A 17500-nucleotide genomic window follows, 5' to 3' on the forward strand; every position below is an offset into this window, starting at 1 on the left:
CAGTACAGAAGACATTTAACAGATGCTGGGTTCATGTGAAAGAGCTGTCTGACCAACAGAATAGCAGCGTTAATGTCTGAAGACGTGATGTGTTGCAAGCAGAACAACAGTGTTAACGTGGGTTGGACAGGCTGGCTCAGCGAAGAGCCAGGGAACGTTGTGGAGCTGGAGAACAAACCAAATGTTCATTTACTGCCTTTTCCTGTCAAGTTTTATGTCTACGTAACATCACCAGATTATTGTTTCCTCTTTGCTTCTGCATTCTTCTGAAACAGTCCAGATGCTGCTAGGTTAGTTCAGTTTCAGAATTACGGACGTTATGGAGCAAGTTTCAGGTGAGAAACAAGCTTCCTGGAGGTGAAAAGCTGAAAGCAGGTGACAAAAAACAAATCTCTACAAACACTTCATACGTTGGAATGAAAATAAAAACCTGCAGACCAGTTCTGCTTCTTTTGCATTATGAACAAACACAGCAACAATACACACATCCTGTTTGCAGCGCTGATCGGCTGACAAAGCCCCAAGGCCCCGCTGCTCCTGAACTTCTATCTGTTAGGGCCTGTGATGGATTTGCATAGTTTTTAAAGGTTAAACTGATGCAATTTGACAAGGGATTAGGATCCACGCATCAAGGCAGGGACCTGGGCTGCATTTTCACCCCCCAACACTACAGCCTGCTTCATACTGCGAGAACTTTTTTCTTTTCCTTGAGACCACAAGAAGAAGATGATTAGATGATTTTTTTTTTTATTATTGACTCACTTTTTATATGTTATTTCTTTATATCTAAATGGTTAATTTTATTTATTCATTAGTTTTTTTCCATTTACTTTTATTTGTGTATTTATTTTTATATTACTTATTTATATCAAATAATTTAAAAATAATATTTGATAGAATTTTATTCAATTCCAGTCTTTTTGTTGTTTTTTCCACCCTTTTTTCCCCACTTATTCATTTTGTTCTTTACATAACTGTTAATAAATCAAGATGCTATGAAGTTCTCCAGGAACAAGGCTTTCACAGAAAATCTGACAACCTGATGACTCAGGAAGTTCTACATATAAAACCCAAACCAGGACTCACACGCTTACCTTTGGAGGTCTCACTCTCTCTGACCAGGAAGGTTCCTGTCTTGTTCTCTAAACTTCGCAGAAGCCTCTCAGAATCACGGCGTGTTATTTTACCAAAGAACCACCTGGTGATGAGATGGGGAAAATAAGGATCACACTGGTGAAAAGCTTCAAATGTATGTCGGTCCAAAAGTTGGGATGGCATACTCTTCAGATGGGCTCAAACAATTCAGCGCAGTGGTTTTCAGGGTCAGATGGTGGGCCTCCCCTTACTGAAAGCTCAGAAAAAGATGCTCTAACACCAAAACTTTTGAATGTAATGATAATTTTGTTCAACTCCTGGATGTGTGCAGAATCACGATCGTGTTACTTTTGGTAACATGATCCTTTTGGTAGTCTTTTAAATAAGATTAAATAAAAAAGATCTTCTCTTTGCAAAGTCTCTACTGAAACTTGTTGGAAACCGTGTGGAGAAGCCCACCACCCACTATGAAAAGCTCTGCTTCAGTGTGTTCCAGATGAAATCATGCTAATGGCTCTAGAGCAGCAGCGGCTTACCTGGACTCTAGAGTCAGTTTGAGATCACTGGTGGAGCAGGGGGCAAAAGTGAGAAAGGTGATTGTTATAAAGGTTAGTTTGTGAGTTTTGTTCTAAGCAAGCAGGTTAGCAACATAAAGAGACAACAAATGAAGAGCTGCTAGCTGCTGTCAGTTAGCTTAGCCTAGCAAACAACTGGAAACAGAAATGGGTGAGGACTGTGAACCATGTGGGTGTTCCTGGTGACATCATGCTTCATTGCTGCTGTCTTTACTCTCCATGTCGTGGATTATATTTGGTTTAGAATTGGTTTTTTTAGCCTGGTCCTGGCTTAAATTTTGTTAAAAGCTCAGGTGGAAGAGCAGTCAGGGTCATGCGTGTCGTCTCGCCCGGAAAATACAAATATGGGCAAAGAGGTGGAGCTGGGGGGGGCATCATGGTGGATGATTGACATCGAGTGAACTTTGAGCTGCCTGTAGCTAAGAGCTAACCGAGCTAACCTGGAGATAAAAGGAGCTAACCAGCTAACGGAGGTAAGTGGGCTAAAGCTAAGTCACGTTGTTAACCAGCTAAAAACAGCAGTTGTTCTACGTTCTTCTGACTTGAAGCGGGAGATTGGGTACCTGTCAATCAAATGGACATGCCCCTAAATATGCCGAATTTCGAGATTAAATTAATTTTAAACGGGCAAGTTAGAAAAAAATTCACTACCCCTACAGTTGTCATGAAAGTAAACCTGACCTATTAAACTGAAAATAGATTTTTGTTCCAAGCTGTAAACATGTTTATTTCTGCCGTGAAGTTGGTCTTTTTATCATTGGAGTCTATGAGGATTTGCTGTTTTGGAGCCCCTAGTGGATGAAGGGGGAACTTCAGTTTTATGCACTTCTGCATAGGCTCTTCATATACGATCTATGATGTATTCCTGTGCCGACACACCTGGCTTCCATGAAATGGATCCAACAGCCAATGATGTTCGGCACAATAACTGATTAGTGTGAGTCAAGTGTGTTGGAGCAGGGATACATGGAAAACCTGCAGGACCGGATCTAAGCTAATCTATCTTTTGGTTGTAGCTTTGGAGGTGAATTTCATTGCCTTTAGGAGCAGGCTGTCAGTTTAGATCTGCTTGCTATTTTTTCCTGGTCTTTACTAAATGCCAAGCTAAGCTAACCATCTGCTAGCTATACTCTTCAATACAATGAAAGTGAATAAATGAATCGCCCAGATCGTTTCAGTAACTTTTGAAGGATTCCAGTAAAATTTACACAAATAAGTCCGAAAATTCCTCAGAATCCAGAAAGCGAGTGCTGATTTGTCCATGCACTTTGTGAAACACAGATAAAAGAGAGAGAGAACAAGGAAAAAATTAAGGGCTTTACTCTTCTGCCTGGATGGAGTCGGATGGAGCCACATAATTGCTGGGGATGTAACCACTCTCTCCGGTGGTCAGGGAGCGTGCCAGCCACCAATCCCCTTCTCTGCACAGATGAAATGATAATACACAGCTTCACCGAGGTTCATCACACACCCAAAAACAGAAATGGAAATTTTAAGGGCTGTTTATCAAGAGTCTCAGAGGATGATTTTTTTTTTTTTTTTTTTATTTCTGGTAAGCACTAAAGAAAATTTAGTTAAAGTGTTTCTAAGCACTTTGCTCTGAGAGACGCTTGATAAATGTGAGCCCAGGTTACTCTGTTGTTAAAAGAATGACTATCTTGGAGTTATCTCATCGTACAAACACGCATTCATGTGGGTAGGGCAGGTGATGATGTGTGTATGATGCGCTTTTAATCAGGGAATGGACTGTTGCAGCTTTGCACCACTATATACATAAAAATACAGGAAATAAAAGGAAAACAGTTATACTGTTTGTCTGAGCGGAGATGCTGATAGTGCTGCAAGGCTCGGCATCAACATCTTTAACCAGGAATTATGGGGAAGGGGTGTGTGATGAAGGGTATGACGGTGAAGTACTATATGCTCTACAGGATACACACATACAAACTGTGTGTTCAAACACAAACCTGCAGTTCACCTTCCTCCTGTAAAATATGATGGTTTGTGATGCAGAAGTGGGAAAGAGACAAAGAGGGAAGTGGTGGGAAAAGTTACAGAAATGCACATTAGAAGCAGTGACAGAACACACTACAACATACTTCACGTGGTAATACTGTGTATGTGAGTATTTTCTACCATTAGGGGATGAGAAACTGACAGGAATGGGACCTGATACAGGGGCGTTCAGAAAACACACAGCAGCCTATGGCAGGTCGCCGCTTATGCTCCGTATTTCTCCATTTAACCCATTTCTGAGCAGCAATGCTAACACGTAGCACGCCAAGATGAGCGCAAAAAGACTCGGCAATCAGCATCCAAGCCAAACACAGTTCAAACTCCAAGCAATGAGATGGGAATGTAAGAAAACCATGACAACAGCATCGTCCACCGCTTCTAATTTCTCCACCTCAGCAAACAACACAAGCAAGGCGTCACAGTAACGCAGAGACTCTGGAAGTTATAAAGATGTCCGTCGCATCGCTGCTCAGAAATCACGTCTTAATTTAACTGTGGTAAACAGGTTTATTCCAGCTCTACAAAACAAACTCCGTCTCCTGTGACTCTGCCTTTGTTTGGAAGTAACCATGAAGGTGCTGCTAGTTTCCATAGAGATGAAGGTCCTGTTGGTTTCCATGGAGACGAAGGGGGTTTTACAGTGAAGCATTCTCTCTTCCTGTCATAAAAAAATGTTGGGCTCGACGTCTTCCTGGACCCTCATGGCGTTTTTAAGGTGAATTCAGGGTCTATCCCTGGATTCTCCTGATACTGACCATTGATAGAGATGTCCATCATCATCTTCATCATCAGCTGATGAATACCTGACATATTTACCTGCGTAACACTTCTATTAAACTCCTGTAAAACTCAGATTCAGTCTTTACCTTCTGCTGCAGCACGGTTCCTCATCACACATTATTTCACTAAATCCAAGGATTGCATTATTCATGGCTTGGACTTCTTGGGTCATTAGGACTACTTTTCTAACGTCTCTGATTGGTTTTTATTTGACTTATTTCTGATGATCTGGACTGGTGTTCTCTGGTTTTTACTGAAAGTAAAGTGTTTTTCTTTTAGGGGGAAATAAATATTTCCATGTTCTACTGTGTATGGAGTTAATAAACTCTGACACCTTACTGCAGAATTGTAGTAATATGTGTTAATCTCACATGACTCAGCTTTCTTTGGAGACCAGGATTATACATACAGCCCTTGCAGTTGTACAAAAATATTAGTCATTTATTCTGGATCTTATACAGGAGGCATAAAAAATAGTCCAAATCAAGAAAAGTTTAAATGGACTACAGAGAAGAGTGCACATGGCGTGTCTGACCTGAAATGAACTCTTCTACCCTGTTAATTATTCTTAGAGATGGTTTATGGATTCTGGGTGTAGATGAACCAATAACGACGCAGGATTTCGGCTTAAGGAGCCAGATGCAGCAACAATCCACTATTGTTCTGAGATTCTGCCTTCTAGGTCAGTAATTTGTCCCACTATTTATGGTTCACTGCACTTCTATTGACTCAAAGAACAAGTATTTACTTTAAAACAAGCAGGACTGTCCCAGTTAAACAGGTTAGGAATCCACCGAGTTTGTTTGACTCATTAAATCTACTGCAAGTAAAAGCAGTTGCGTCCATACTTAGCCTGACTGAGTGGCCTGCTGATCTGCTTCATGGATTAGTCAAAACTTAGAGCACAAACCTGTCACTACAATTCAAGCCTTGCTGGGGGGGGAATAGTGGTTTCCATGGTTACATTCTGCAGCGTTTACATGAGGAAGAGTTGGTATCTTTGGAGGAGACAGAGGAACCAGAGACAGGGAATAAAATAAGAGCTGTTTTTAGCTTTTTCTTACGTGTTGTTTACAATCTGCAGGCATTCGCCTTTCCTGAAAGACAGATCGGAAGCTGTTCGGGATTCGTAGTCATACAACGCCACAAATGTTGTCACGCCACCTTTAGGGGAAGCAAAAACCTGTCTGTAAATGGAGAACTTTACAGAACATGCAGTCATACTGTGTGAAACAGCAAATCAGTGGAGCTTCTGACCTGCTAGAGTCATAGTGGTGGGGGCCGTCACACTGTTGTTGTCCACACCTCCAAACAGAGCCAGCTCTGCATTGTTAGCCAGAGACTGATTGTTGCTGAGACCCCCGTCCATCGTGGGGCTTCGGTTGGGTGTCAGGGACTGCTGAGCAGAGCTGAGGTGATGGCCGCCGGCCCCTCCCCCAGCGCTGAAGTTGCCATCAAGGCTGCGGGTTCGCTGGCCTCCATCTTTGGGCTTACTCTTGGATCCCCCCATTGCCGAAGCCTGCAGTGGATCCAAGAACAGAGAAGAGTGTGAGATGGAGAGAAATGACACCATCGCTTGGCGTCAAACAGACTCGATCTTCCATTTAAGATTCTATTCTCTGGAAGCAGAAATCCTCTCATGTCCACAAAGCAAGATGCAGGAAGTAGAGACAGAAGCTGAAGTCTCCACTTAAACCCACAGAGACTCATGCAGACCACATGCAGCATAACTCCCCCTCACACCCAAATAACTAATCCTCTTTGCCGTAGAAAATTTCTACATAAAAAAAACAGTAATTCAGGAAGAAGATGTCGTTTTCACACACACACTGGAGAACACTGCGGATGGTCAGGTCTAAGCTGTGGGAGTGTGTGTTATTTCTCTTGTACGGGCTGCATATAAATAGTTTAAAATAAAGGATGAGGTTAATGGGATGTTTAAATCACTCCCATGTTTAAATCACTCCCATTTCCACTTCGTCCAGTTCAGGGCAGCAGGAAAGCTGGAGTCTCTCCCAGCAACCATCAGGTGAGAGGCAGGAACACGCTGGACAGGCCGGCAGTCCGTCACAGCAGTCAGTTCATATATGATTAACGATACTTGGATTTCCTCCACATCGTAAGGAGACAAACCACAAACGGGATCATGGTTTCAGTCGGACCGTTGGATCCACAGCTGATGACGAATCAGAGATTAAGTTTGTTGAAACGAAAGCGAGCGATGAGAATGGATTTGTGGGGGGAAAAAAAGAGCTGATTTGGATTTCTGCAGCTTGTTTGTGAAGCTTCCAGCTCTGATCACAGCTTAAAGCTGTGAAATCATCATCATCACTCTAAGCCCAGGGTCAGGCTCATGAACCCGCAGGAGATCTGCTACGAAATGCTAATTTACAGAAAATACAAAGCCGTGTGGAGGGGGGGGGGGTTCTCCGATAAGCAGATGAGGGTCAAAGTGCACATGGACAGAGTCAGGATTTACCCTTCTGCTGAGGACTCTGGTTATTCAGGGATCGTTTATCTGCCGAACGTAGTGGCGAGGTCGGCTGGCCTGAAACAACACCAACAACATGATCCAGGCACAGTGGTGGCGTGCACGCCGGCTAGAACAACATCAGTGTTAGCAGCATAAATTTAGTGGATAAAAAGTCAGTTTAGTTGTAATAAACATTGAAATCAGACAGATTTTTGCTCAAAATTTGAGCTTTTAACACAGTATATTGAATAAAACAGTTATTTATCTAGTAATTTCTCTTAAAAGTACTTTAAAAACACTTACTACACAAAAAAAACGTAGCTAAAAATGAGCTACATAGCTGTGTTCTGTTTTCTCCCATCTTTTCTCTGTTATATTTATTATATGTTATTTATGATACATGATTTATAAGTTTATTATACTTTAATTATTATAATACACTATATATATATGTATATATATATATATATATATATATATATATATATATATATATATATATATATATATATATATATATATGTGTGTGTGTGTGTGTGTGTGTGTATCTATATTATATTCATTTTTATTATTATTTATTAATATTATTATTATTATTATTTATTAATTTAATAATGACTTTTTTTTAATTTTTTTTTTAGGATATTATGAAATGAAATCATCGCACACTACACCTGGCTACAAATCAGCTGTGAGGAAACCAGTTCTAAGTAAAACATGTTGTGGTCCCACGCTGAGCTCATACCAGCTATCATCCACCTTTCACTGTAATTTCAGTGTGTAGACAAGAAGTTCTAGAAATACAGTTTACCTGCTAGAATGACCGACAGCAGCGTAGCAGAGGTTTCGGTGGTCTGACGTGTTTTTAGCTAAGCTTTCTGCTGCATTCAGTTTCCGTTATTCTCAGTGAGGCGAACTGAAGAAATCAGGAGAAACAGCCAATAATTTACACAGATGTTACCTAATTACCTGCCAACAATTTAAGGAGGTAATTTAAGCTCCACAATGACAAATCAATCCAGTTAAACTGCGGGATGACTGGTGTCCACAAGCATGATCCCTTCCATCACCAAGGGTTTCTCAGGAAAGTGTAACTCTGTGCGGCAACGTGACAGACTGATTATCTTTTAGGTAATCAGAAGTTTTTCCAGGCATTTCTATCCTTTTCTAGAGGTTTACGATGTAGAATGTAGTGTTTATTCTGAAACTAATACCACACTGACTGATCCCTGACAACATTATTAGATATTAGAAAAAGATCATCATCACTATTATGTGGCTAAGTGACCAGTATTTTGACCGGGAAATGATAACAAAACCTGTCAAACTTTCCACCAATCAGAGGTTAAATTGACATTGACAGTCCAATCAGGAGGAGCCAAAGATCAACATGTACTATGGCTGTCTGAAAAGAACAAGCGTAATACTCGTCTTTGGTTGGATTGAAGCCAAGAGGATATTTCTGATATACGTTGGAGCCAAAACCCAGCTAAATATGAGTTGGTTTTCTGAGGACTGGATGTACAGTTGTGCTCATATTTATTCATCCCCTTTCATTAAAGAAGAAAAAAAAACAGCTGTCTGTAAAATAAGCTGAAATTGACTAAAGTAATAATAAATAAAAATTTTATGAAAATCATTACATTATTTTCTAATTCTGGTTCAATAGAAATATTTTTTTTAAAAAGCAAAGAAAAATAAGATAATTTATTATATATAACATCAGTCATAAACTAGTATTTAGTTGAAGAATCCTTTAATGTTTCCGCTCCAGTCAGGTGTTTTCTGTTCCTCTCAGTCAGACTTCTGCACCTGTTGACAGGTATTTTGTCCCACTGTTCAACAGAAAAGTGCTCTAATTTGTCCAGGACACATTTCTTTGTTTTTTTTTTTTTCTTTCTTCAACTCAATTAAATGAAAAAACAGTGTCTTATATCACTAAATTATATTTTAACAAATTTTTAGTTATTGTTCCTTTTTTAAGTCTCCAGTTATTTGAGTGACTGTTGTAAATTCAGCTTTTCTTTAATGAAAGGGGATAAATACATATGAGCACAACTGTAAATATTAGCATAAATAACTGTAAATAGCAAAAAAAAAAACATTGGGAGGAAAGTGTTTGTTTCAATGCCAGTTTTCCCCTGAAAGGAAATGGAGATGTATGGAGATGAGATGCAGAAAAGTTTTCCTTCTTGTTATTTCTACAGAAGAAGTGCTGTTAGTCTGTTTTGCTTTCATGCTGTTCTACCTATTGATACGTTCATTTTACATCATTTTTGCCTCATAATCTGACAACTCAGGTAAGTAGGGGACACAAACAGTTAACAAATCAGAGTTTCTGAGCCTTTTCTTTAAAATTGAGTGTAAATGTGCCGTTTTATTTTGAGTCGATCCAACTTGTCAGTTTTTACAGTGCAGGTTGGTGCTGTGGAAAATATCAGGGCGAAAATGAATGAAGTTGTCACTGATGGCCGTTTTTTAACATGACAATATTTTTGTTTGGCATCATGAAGGAGGGTTATGAGGACGTGCTGAGGGACGGATGGGGTGAGGCAGTCAACCCCCGCCCCCGGGCATGTCTGCAGAAAGGGGGTCACATGCGACCGTGAGTGCAGGTTAACAGACAGTAAGGAGGGAGCAGACATGAAGATGATGGCGGCTCTTTGTGTTCTCCCCCAGCAGACTGGCTGCATGCTTAATAAGCTTCCTCTCTCTCATCTCTCTGGAAAAACCACCACCGTCCCAGACAAAGATTTCACTCAGGAGACATCGTCTCCACAGCCATGAAGCGTGAATACCACATCATGTGGACAGAGGGTTAGAAAATATTGATGAATTAAACTGATGTAGCAGCTGGGACGTTGGAAAACAAGCAAACAGAGCGGCTACTTCACAGATCTGTACAGAACCCAGTTCCTTTGCTGTCTGACGTGACCAAATCAGGAGGATGAAGGAAGAATTCAGTCTCTGGTCTTTCTTCACACTCCTGCTCCGACAAAGCCATCTTTTGTCAGAGTTCACAGCAGGCAGCATCAACAAGAAGTGGCTGCAGGCCACCAGATCCCGTCTTTTCCAGCTCTGAGAGGCAGCAGGAAACATGAAGGATGACGCCTAAAAGTGTCACGTTCTGCAGGAGAATGAGGAGAATTCTGTCCGCGAGGGGACAGAAGAGACGGAAAAGACATGAACGTTCCTGAAAACATCCAGCCTCTCTGCGTTCACAGATTTTTTTTTCCTGACAGTTATTAAAGAGGACCTGACATCGGTCTAATGAGGCTGAGTTACTGTAACAAGCTGCCTGAGAGGCAAAGCTGCATGAAAATCCCTCTGGCAAGAAGAGGGGGTGTGGGGTGGTTGGCAGGGTGGAAAGGAGGGGGGGGATGCTTAATTATGCATAAGATCTGGAAATGAATTCCAAATCCTTCTCTGGGAGAGAAGTCGATGCTGTCCCGTCTTGTAGAAACTCTGGTTCCTGTTACTGACTCTAATTCAGACATTCATGTTTTAACACGTTTCTTTTACTCACAAAAGCACAGAGAAACACGTTCTTTTCCCGCCACAGTAAAAAATTCCATTAAAAACCAGAGTAGTTGGCTGCGACATATCAGCAGATGTTCCAGATGCTGAGTCCACCTAGAAGGCTTCCTATTTTATAAGATCACAGCTGTAGTTTTATATTTACCTGAACTAACACAATGTATTAAGTTACTATGAAACTTCACCATTTACTGTTCAGAACTACGTTTTTGTTAGTCTGGTTTCCATCCGATTGGACGCCAACTTTACCAGAAGTAGACAGAGCTGTTCAGTCACGGATCATTCCTGATGAGGAACAGTTTCCATCTCAGATGCAGTAGAACGGGGTCTGAACATGGATCCAGTCTGGACAGGACAACATCCATGACTCAGAACTAATGGATGCAAAACGACGTTAAAAAGCAACCAAAACACGTTACAAACTCCATGCTATGTTGTTTTTGCTATTTTAGTCCTTGTAAAACTGCATGAAGCTCAGCCACTTTAATACCAGTCAACATCCCGACAGTATTTTCCAGGAAAGCCTCAGTTGTCAGATTACGAGGCTTAAAAGATGTAAAATGAACGCATCAGTAGAAATAACATCATAAAGGCCAACAGAAGGAACAGAACTTTGTAGACATAAGACACAGATCAACAGCGATCAAGTCTTTTCTCATCTGCACATCATTCTCTCACGTTTAGGCAATGAAACAAACACACAACAGAAATGTACATATTTACACTCGTTTTTCCTGGTTCTGATGGAGGTTTTCTCTCATGATTCTGGTTCTGATGGAGGTTTTCCTTCTGGTTCTGGTTCTGATGGAGGTTTTCTCTCATGATTCTGGTTTTGATGGAGGTTTTCCTTCTGGTTCTGGTTCTGATGGAGGTTTTTCTCCTGGTTCTGATGGAGGTACTTCCTTCTGGTTCTGATAGAGGTACTTCCTTCTGGTTCTGATGGAGGTACTTCCTTCTGGTTCTGATGGAGGTACTTCCTTCTGGTTCTGATGGAGGTACTTCCTTCTGGTTCTGATGGAGGTACTTCCTCCTGGTTCTGATGGAGGTACTTCCTTCTGGTTCTGATGGAGGTACTTCCTTCTGGTTCTGATGGAGGTACTTCCTCCTGGTTCTGATGGAGGTACTTCCTTCTGGTTCTGATGGAGGTACTTCCTTCTGGTTCTGATGGAGGTACTTCCTTCTGGTTCTGATAGAGGTACTTCCTTCTGGTTCTGATGGAGGTACTTCCTCCTGGTTCTGATGGAGGTACTTCCTTCTGGTTCTGATGGAGGTACTTCCTTCTGGTTCTGATGGAGGTACTTCCTTCTGGTTCTGATAGAGGTACTTCCTTCTGGTTCTGATGGAGGTACTTCCTCCTGGTTCTGATGGAGGTACTTCCTTCTGGTTCTGATAGAGGTACTTCCTTCTGGTTCTGATGGAGGTACTTCCTTCTGGTTCTGGTTCTGATGGAGGTTTTCCTTCTGGTTCTGGTTCTGATGGAGGTTTTTCTCCTGGTTCTGATGGAGGTACTTCCTTCTGGTTCTGATGGAGGTACTTCCTCCTGGTTCTGGTTCTGATGGAGGTTTTCCTTCTGGTTCTGGTTCTGATGGAGGTTTTTCTCCTGGTTCTGATGGAGGTACTTCCTTCTGGTTCTGATGGAGGTACTTCCTCCTGGTTCTGATAGAGGTACTTCCTTCTGGTTCTGATGGAGGTACTTCCTCCTGGTTCTGATGGAGGTACTTCCTCCTGGTTCTGATGGAGGTACTTCCTTCTGGTTCTGATGGAGGTACTTCCTCCTGGTTCTGATGGAGGTTTTTCTCCTGGTTCTGATGGAGGTACTTCCTTCTGGTTCTGATGGAGGTACTTCCTCATGGTTCTGATGGAGGTACTTCCTTCTGGTTCTGATGGAGGTACTTCCTCCTGGTTCTGATGGAGGTACTTCCTTCTGGTTCTGATGGAGGTACTTCCTCCTGGTTCTGATGGAGGTTTTTCTCCTGGTTCTGATGGAGGTACTTCCTTCTGGTTCTGATGGAGGTACTTCCTCCTGGTTCTGATGGAGGCACTTCCTTCTGGTTGATCTTTTTTATGTGTCTTCTTGGGCATTATAGCAGCAGAATGATGGTCTGGCTACTGTGAAGTTTTTTCCTCATTGAAACCAAAAAAAAAAAAAAAAAGACAAGCAAAAAAAAAAAAGAAAAGTTGTAGACATTTTTTTTTTTTTTTTTTAAATTTACAAAAATCAGCAATATTGAAGAATTGTGAGAATCGCAATTTAAATCGAATCGGAACAAAAGCCTATCATCACAGCCCTACTTCCTTCTGGTTTTGATATAGGGTTTTCTTCTGGTTCTGGTTCTGATGGAGATACTTCCTCCTGGTTCTGGTTCTGATGGTTCTGGTTCTGATGGAGATTTTTCTTCTGGTTCTGGTTCTGATGGAGATACTTCCTCCTGGTTCTGATGGAGGTACTTCCTCCTGGTTCTGGTTCTGATGGAGGTTTTCCTTCTGGTTCTGGTTCTGATGGAGGTTTTCCTTCTGGTTCTGGTTCTGATGGTTCTGGTTCTGATGGAGATTTTTCTTCTGGTTCTGGTTCTGATGGAGATACTTCCTCCTGGTTCTGATGGAGGTACTTCCTCCTGGTTCTGGTTCTGATGGTTCTGGTTCTGATGGAGGTTTTCCTTCTGGTTCTGGTTCTGATGGAGGTTTTCCTTCTGGTTCTGGTTCTGATGGTTCTGGTTCTGATGGAGGTTTTTCCTTTCCATGAAGCTCAGGATGGATGATTAAATCATAGAGGAGACTTGGTCCAATGTGTTGGTTTCCTTGCTGGATCGTTATTTTTTTTAATGAACACAGTTATTGTAAACTGGACTTTATGTTGCCCTGATATGTTCAAACTGGGTGTGAAAAAAATGTAAATAAAAATATAAAAGTGCGGATCAAGAAGACTAAAACATTATTTACTATGAATAGATTTAAATTTTTTTATTTTTTTATTTACTGGTCTTTGTAATGGATTCAGCCATAAACTTAAACTTAATGATGGATTGAAACATTTAATTTCATTGTGTCATTCACGTTTAATAGTATTAATTTGTTTTAATATAAACACAACCGTAAGACAATTGTCCAACACTGATGTATAATCATTTTTACCCTCTTCATCATATTACAGTGAGCCTGAGGCCTGAGCTGGATCTGCTGAAAGGAAGAAGCACATGTCTGATGTGCTGTGCTTTGATCCCACCATGTTGGACATGTCCGAGTATCAGGGCCAGATTAACATTTTGTCCACATGTTCCCTGAACAACAGCTGCCAGACTACAGGAAGATATCATCATGTTTTTATTGCATTTGCATCAGCAGACATCAGACGTTTAAAGTTTCGTGTGCATGTGCAGCCTCTTCACGTGTGCTGGAGACTTCATCGTCTGAATGGATACTCATTTAAAACCAGTAGCAGGACAGCAAACATCCACATCTGCAGCAGCATCCCAGACCAGTACGTTTTCCTGAGAATGGTCCTGTGTTAACCAGACAGCATGATTTACCCAGATCATCTCTGTGGACGTCATCTTTTTTTTAAAATTTTTTTTTATTCCATCTGTGGCAGTGGGGAGGTTTGGTTCCTACGTCACTATTCACCAATTATACAATAATCCAACCCTGCTTGTTCTCTCCAGATTATCAACATCTATTCCCTAATCGGACTCGGCAAATGCAGCCTTGACATCCCATCTGTGGCCTATAAACAACAACTGCAGACAGACCAGTCCGGCCACAGCCGCTCTGGGTTCGCCTGCCGTCAAACCCATCTGCTGCCTTGAGACAGCAGGAAAAACGTCTCATTTTAAAGAGAACATTTAACAGTTTACACTGATCAAGTACAGGTGGGATAGTTCCTGGTTCTGAACAAACATATCACAGCTGAGTTACATTTTCATTCCTTCCACAAACACGAGTACAGGAAATGACCGTTCGAGTGTGTTTGCACACCACAAGTACAGCTGCACATGCTCCAGAGGCTGACTACTATCTGTTCACACTTCTGTTACCTGTCAGGTGGATCAGCGTTTGGAGTAGAGACACTGCAACACACCACGGAGTCCGTCAGAAAACCTGCAGAGTGTGTAGATGCTCAAAGTCTAAAGCAGGACCTCCTCCATGTTTGGTGGTCTGAAGGTAAATACTCCCCCGACATCAGAACTCTGCTGAGTCCAGGATAAAGTGTGTACAAAACCCCCTCCCTTCACTGTTGTCTCTCTCTCTCTCTCACACACACGCACGCACACACACACACACACACACACACATACACACGCACACACACACACACACACACACACACACAGATTGGGAGGTGGTGGGGTCAATATTTACTGCTCCACGCTGACATGCACACACAGCCCGGCCGTTACCATAGCGATGATTCCAAGCATTCCATAAACCAACAAAGTGCAAAGACGTAAGATAGCTGTACTCACACTCCAAAGAGCTGCAGGGAGAAAGTTACCCATGTGACCCTTCGTCCGTCTAAATCCAATATCAGCTGACATATTTTGTTCAGAGCAATTCCTTCTGTTAATTCACACTGAAAACTACGCGTTTCCTTAATTCCCACTGAAAACTACGCGTTTCCTTAATTCCCACTGAAAACTACGTGTTTCCTTAATTCCAACTTAAAACTACATGTTTCCTTAATTCCCACTGAAAACTACGCGTTTCCTTAATTCCCACTGAAAACTACGTGTTTCCTTAATTCCAACTTAAAACTACATGTTTCCTTAATTCCCACTGAAAACTACACGTTTCCTTAATTCCCACTGAAAACTACGCGTTTCCTTAATTCCCACTGAAAACTACGCGTTTCCTTAATTCCCACTGAAAACTACGTGTTTCCTTAATTCCAACTTAAAACTACGTTTCCTACTACATGTTTCCTTAATTCCCACTGAAGACTACGCGTTTCCTTAATTCCCACTGAAAACTACACATTTCCTTAATTCCCACTGAAAACTACACATTTCCTTAATTCCCACTGAAAACTACGTGTTTCCTTAATTCCAACTTAAAACTACATGTTTCCTACTACATGTTTCCTTAATTCCCACTGAAGACTACGCGTTTCCTTAATTCCCACTGAAAACTACGCGTTTCCTTAATTCCCACTGAAAACTACACGTTTCCTTAATTCCCACTGAAAACTACACATTTCCTTAATTCCCACTGAAAACTACGCGTTTCCTTAATTCCCACTGAAAACTACGCGTTTCCTTAATTCCCACTGAAAACTACGCGTTTCCTTAATTCCCACTGAAAACTACGCGTTTCCTTAATTCCCACTGAAAACTACGCGTTTCCTTAATTCCCGCTGAAAACTACGTGTTTCCTTAATTCCAACTTAAAACTACATGTTTCCTTAATTCCCACTGAAGACTACGCGTTTCCTTAATTCCCACTGAAAACTACACGTTTCCTTAATTCCCACTGAAAACTACGCGTTTCCTTAATTCCCACTGAAAACTACGCGTTTCCTTAATTCCCACTGAAAACTACGCGTTTCCTTAATTCCCACTGAAAACTACGCGTTTCCTTAATTCCCACTGAAAACTACGCGTTTCCTTAATTCCCACTGAAAACTACACGTTTCCTTAATTCCCACTGAAAACTACGCGTTTCCTTAATTCCCACTGAAAACTACGCGTTTCCTTAATTCCCACTGAAAACTACGCGTTTCCTTAATTCCCACTGAAAACTACGCGTTTCCTTAATTCCCACTGAAGACTACGCGTTTAATTAATTCCCACTGAAAACTACGCGTTTCGTCGCTTCTCACTGATGACGTGTTTTGTCTCTTCCCACTAAAAACTTCCAAATGAAAACAAAACGTGTTTCATCCCTTCCCACTAAAAAAATGACGTTTCCTCACTTCACACTGATAATGATGTTTCCTCACTTCCCCATTAAAAATTACGTGTTTCTTCACTTCCTATTGAAAACTATGCGTTACCTCACTTCCTACAAAAAGCGACATGTTTCCACACTTCCCACTATGAAATAAAAATATGCATTTCCTCTCATTTCACTGAAAACCACTCGTTTCGTCGCTTCGCACTGATAACACCGTGTTTTTTAGCTTTCCACTAAAAATGTCATGTTTACTCCCTTTCCAATAAAAATGACGCATTTCGTCACTTCCCGCTGAAAACAAAGAGCTTCTTCACTTCCCACTTAAATCGAAGTTTCTTTACCTCCCACTTGAAATGACGCCTTTCCACACTACCCACTAAAAATTACATCTTTCTTCACTATGAAAAAAATATGAAAACTATGCGATTTCTTATTTCCTACTTAAAGCAATGTGATTCTCACTTCTCAGTGATAACGACGTGTTTCCTAGCTTCCCACTGAAAACAATGCATTTCCACACTTCCCACTAAAAACATGTTTCTTCACGTCTTCTAGGGTCTTGTTTCCATACCATAGACTGTATATAAAAGATGGACGGAGCCTCTGTGACGTAACCCATAGGTTTCTGAAGAGCTGAATTGAAGCTCGGTGGGCGGTTCCTACTATCGCCATCTTGGCAGGGTCACGTGTGTTGTCTCACCCGGAAAATACAAATATGGGCAAAGAGGTGGAGCTGAGAGGGGGGCTGTGAGCGTCATGGTGGATGATTGACATCAAGCAAACTCCGAGTTTTCTGTAGCTATAAGCTAACCTGGAGATAAAAGGAGCTAACCAGCTAATGGCGGTAAGCGGGCTAAAGCTAAGTCACGTTGTTAACCAGCTAAAAACCGCGGTTGTTCTACGTTCTTCTGACTTGAAGAGTGAGGTCGGTACCTATCAATCAAAAGGACACACCCCTAAAAATGTCGAACTCTGAGATTACATTACTTTTAAACGGGGAGTTAGAAAAAAATTCACTCCCCCACAGTTGTCATGAAGGTAAACCTGACCTATAAACCTAAAATGTATTTTTGAACCAGGCTGTAAACATGTTTATTTCTGCTGTGAAGTTGGTCTTTTTAACATGGGAGTCTATGGG

The 17500-nt window shown here is 41.3% G+C and overlaps 1 protein-coding gene across 2 annotated transcripts in view; it reads right to left on the reverse strand.

Moving 5' to 3' along the window:
• Positions 1-17500, reverse strand: part of src (v-src avian sarcoma (Schmidt-Ruppin A-2) viral oncogene homolog) — a 40447-nt gene that overhangs the window by 10253 nt on the left and 12694 nt on the right. The window contains exons 2-6 of one of the 2 annotated variants that reach the window (XM_079239552.1): positions 5724-5985; positions 5531-5630; positions 3638-3655; positions 2993-3091; positions 1095-1198 (exon numbers count right to left, since the gene is read on the reverse strand). In XM_079239552.1, the coding sequence (XP_079095678.1) occupies positions 1095-1198; positions 2993-3091; positions 3638-3655; positions 5531-5630; positions 5724-5976 (574 nt within the window). In that variant the 5' untranslated portion in view covers positions 5977-5985. The remainder of the gene's footprint in view (positions 1-1094; positions 1199-2992; positions 3092-3637; positions 3656-5530; positions 5631-5723; positions 5986-17500) is intronic. The other variant, XM_079239553.1, reaches the window with a different exon arrangement.

Source organism: Telmatherina bonti (genome assembly GCF_933228915.1).
Source record: "Telmatherina bonti genome assembly, chromosome: 4".
NCBI classification, from domain to species: domain Eukaryota; kingdom Metazoa; phylum Chordata; class Actinopteri; order Atheriniformes; family Telmatherinidae; genus Telmatherina; species Telmatherina bonti.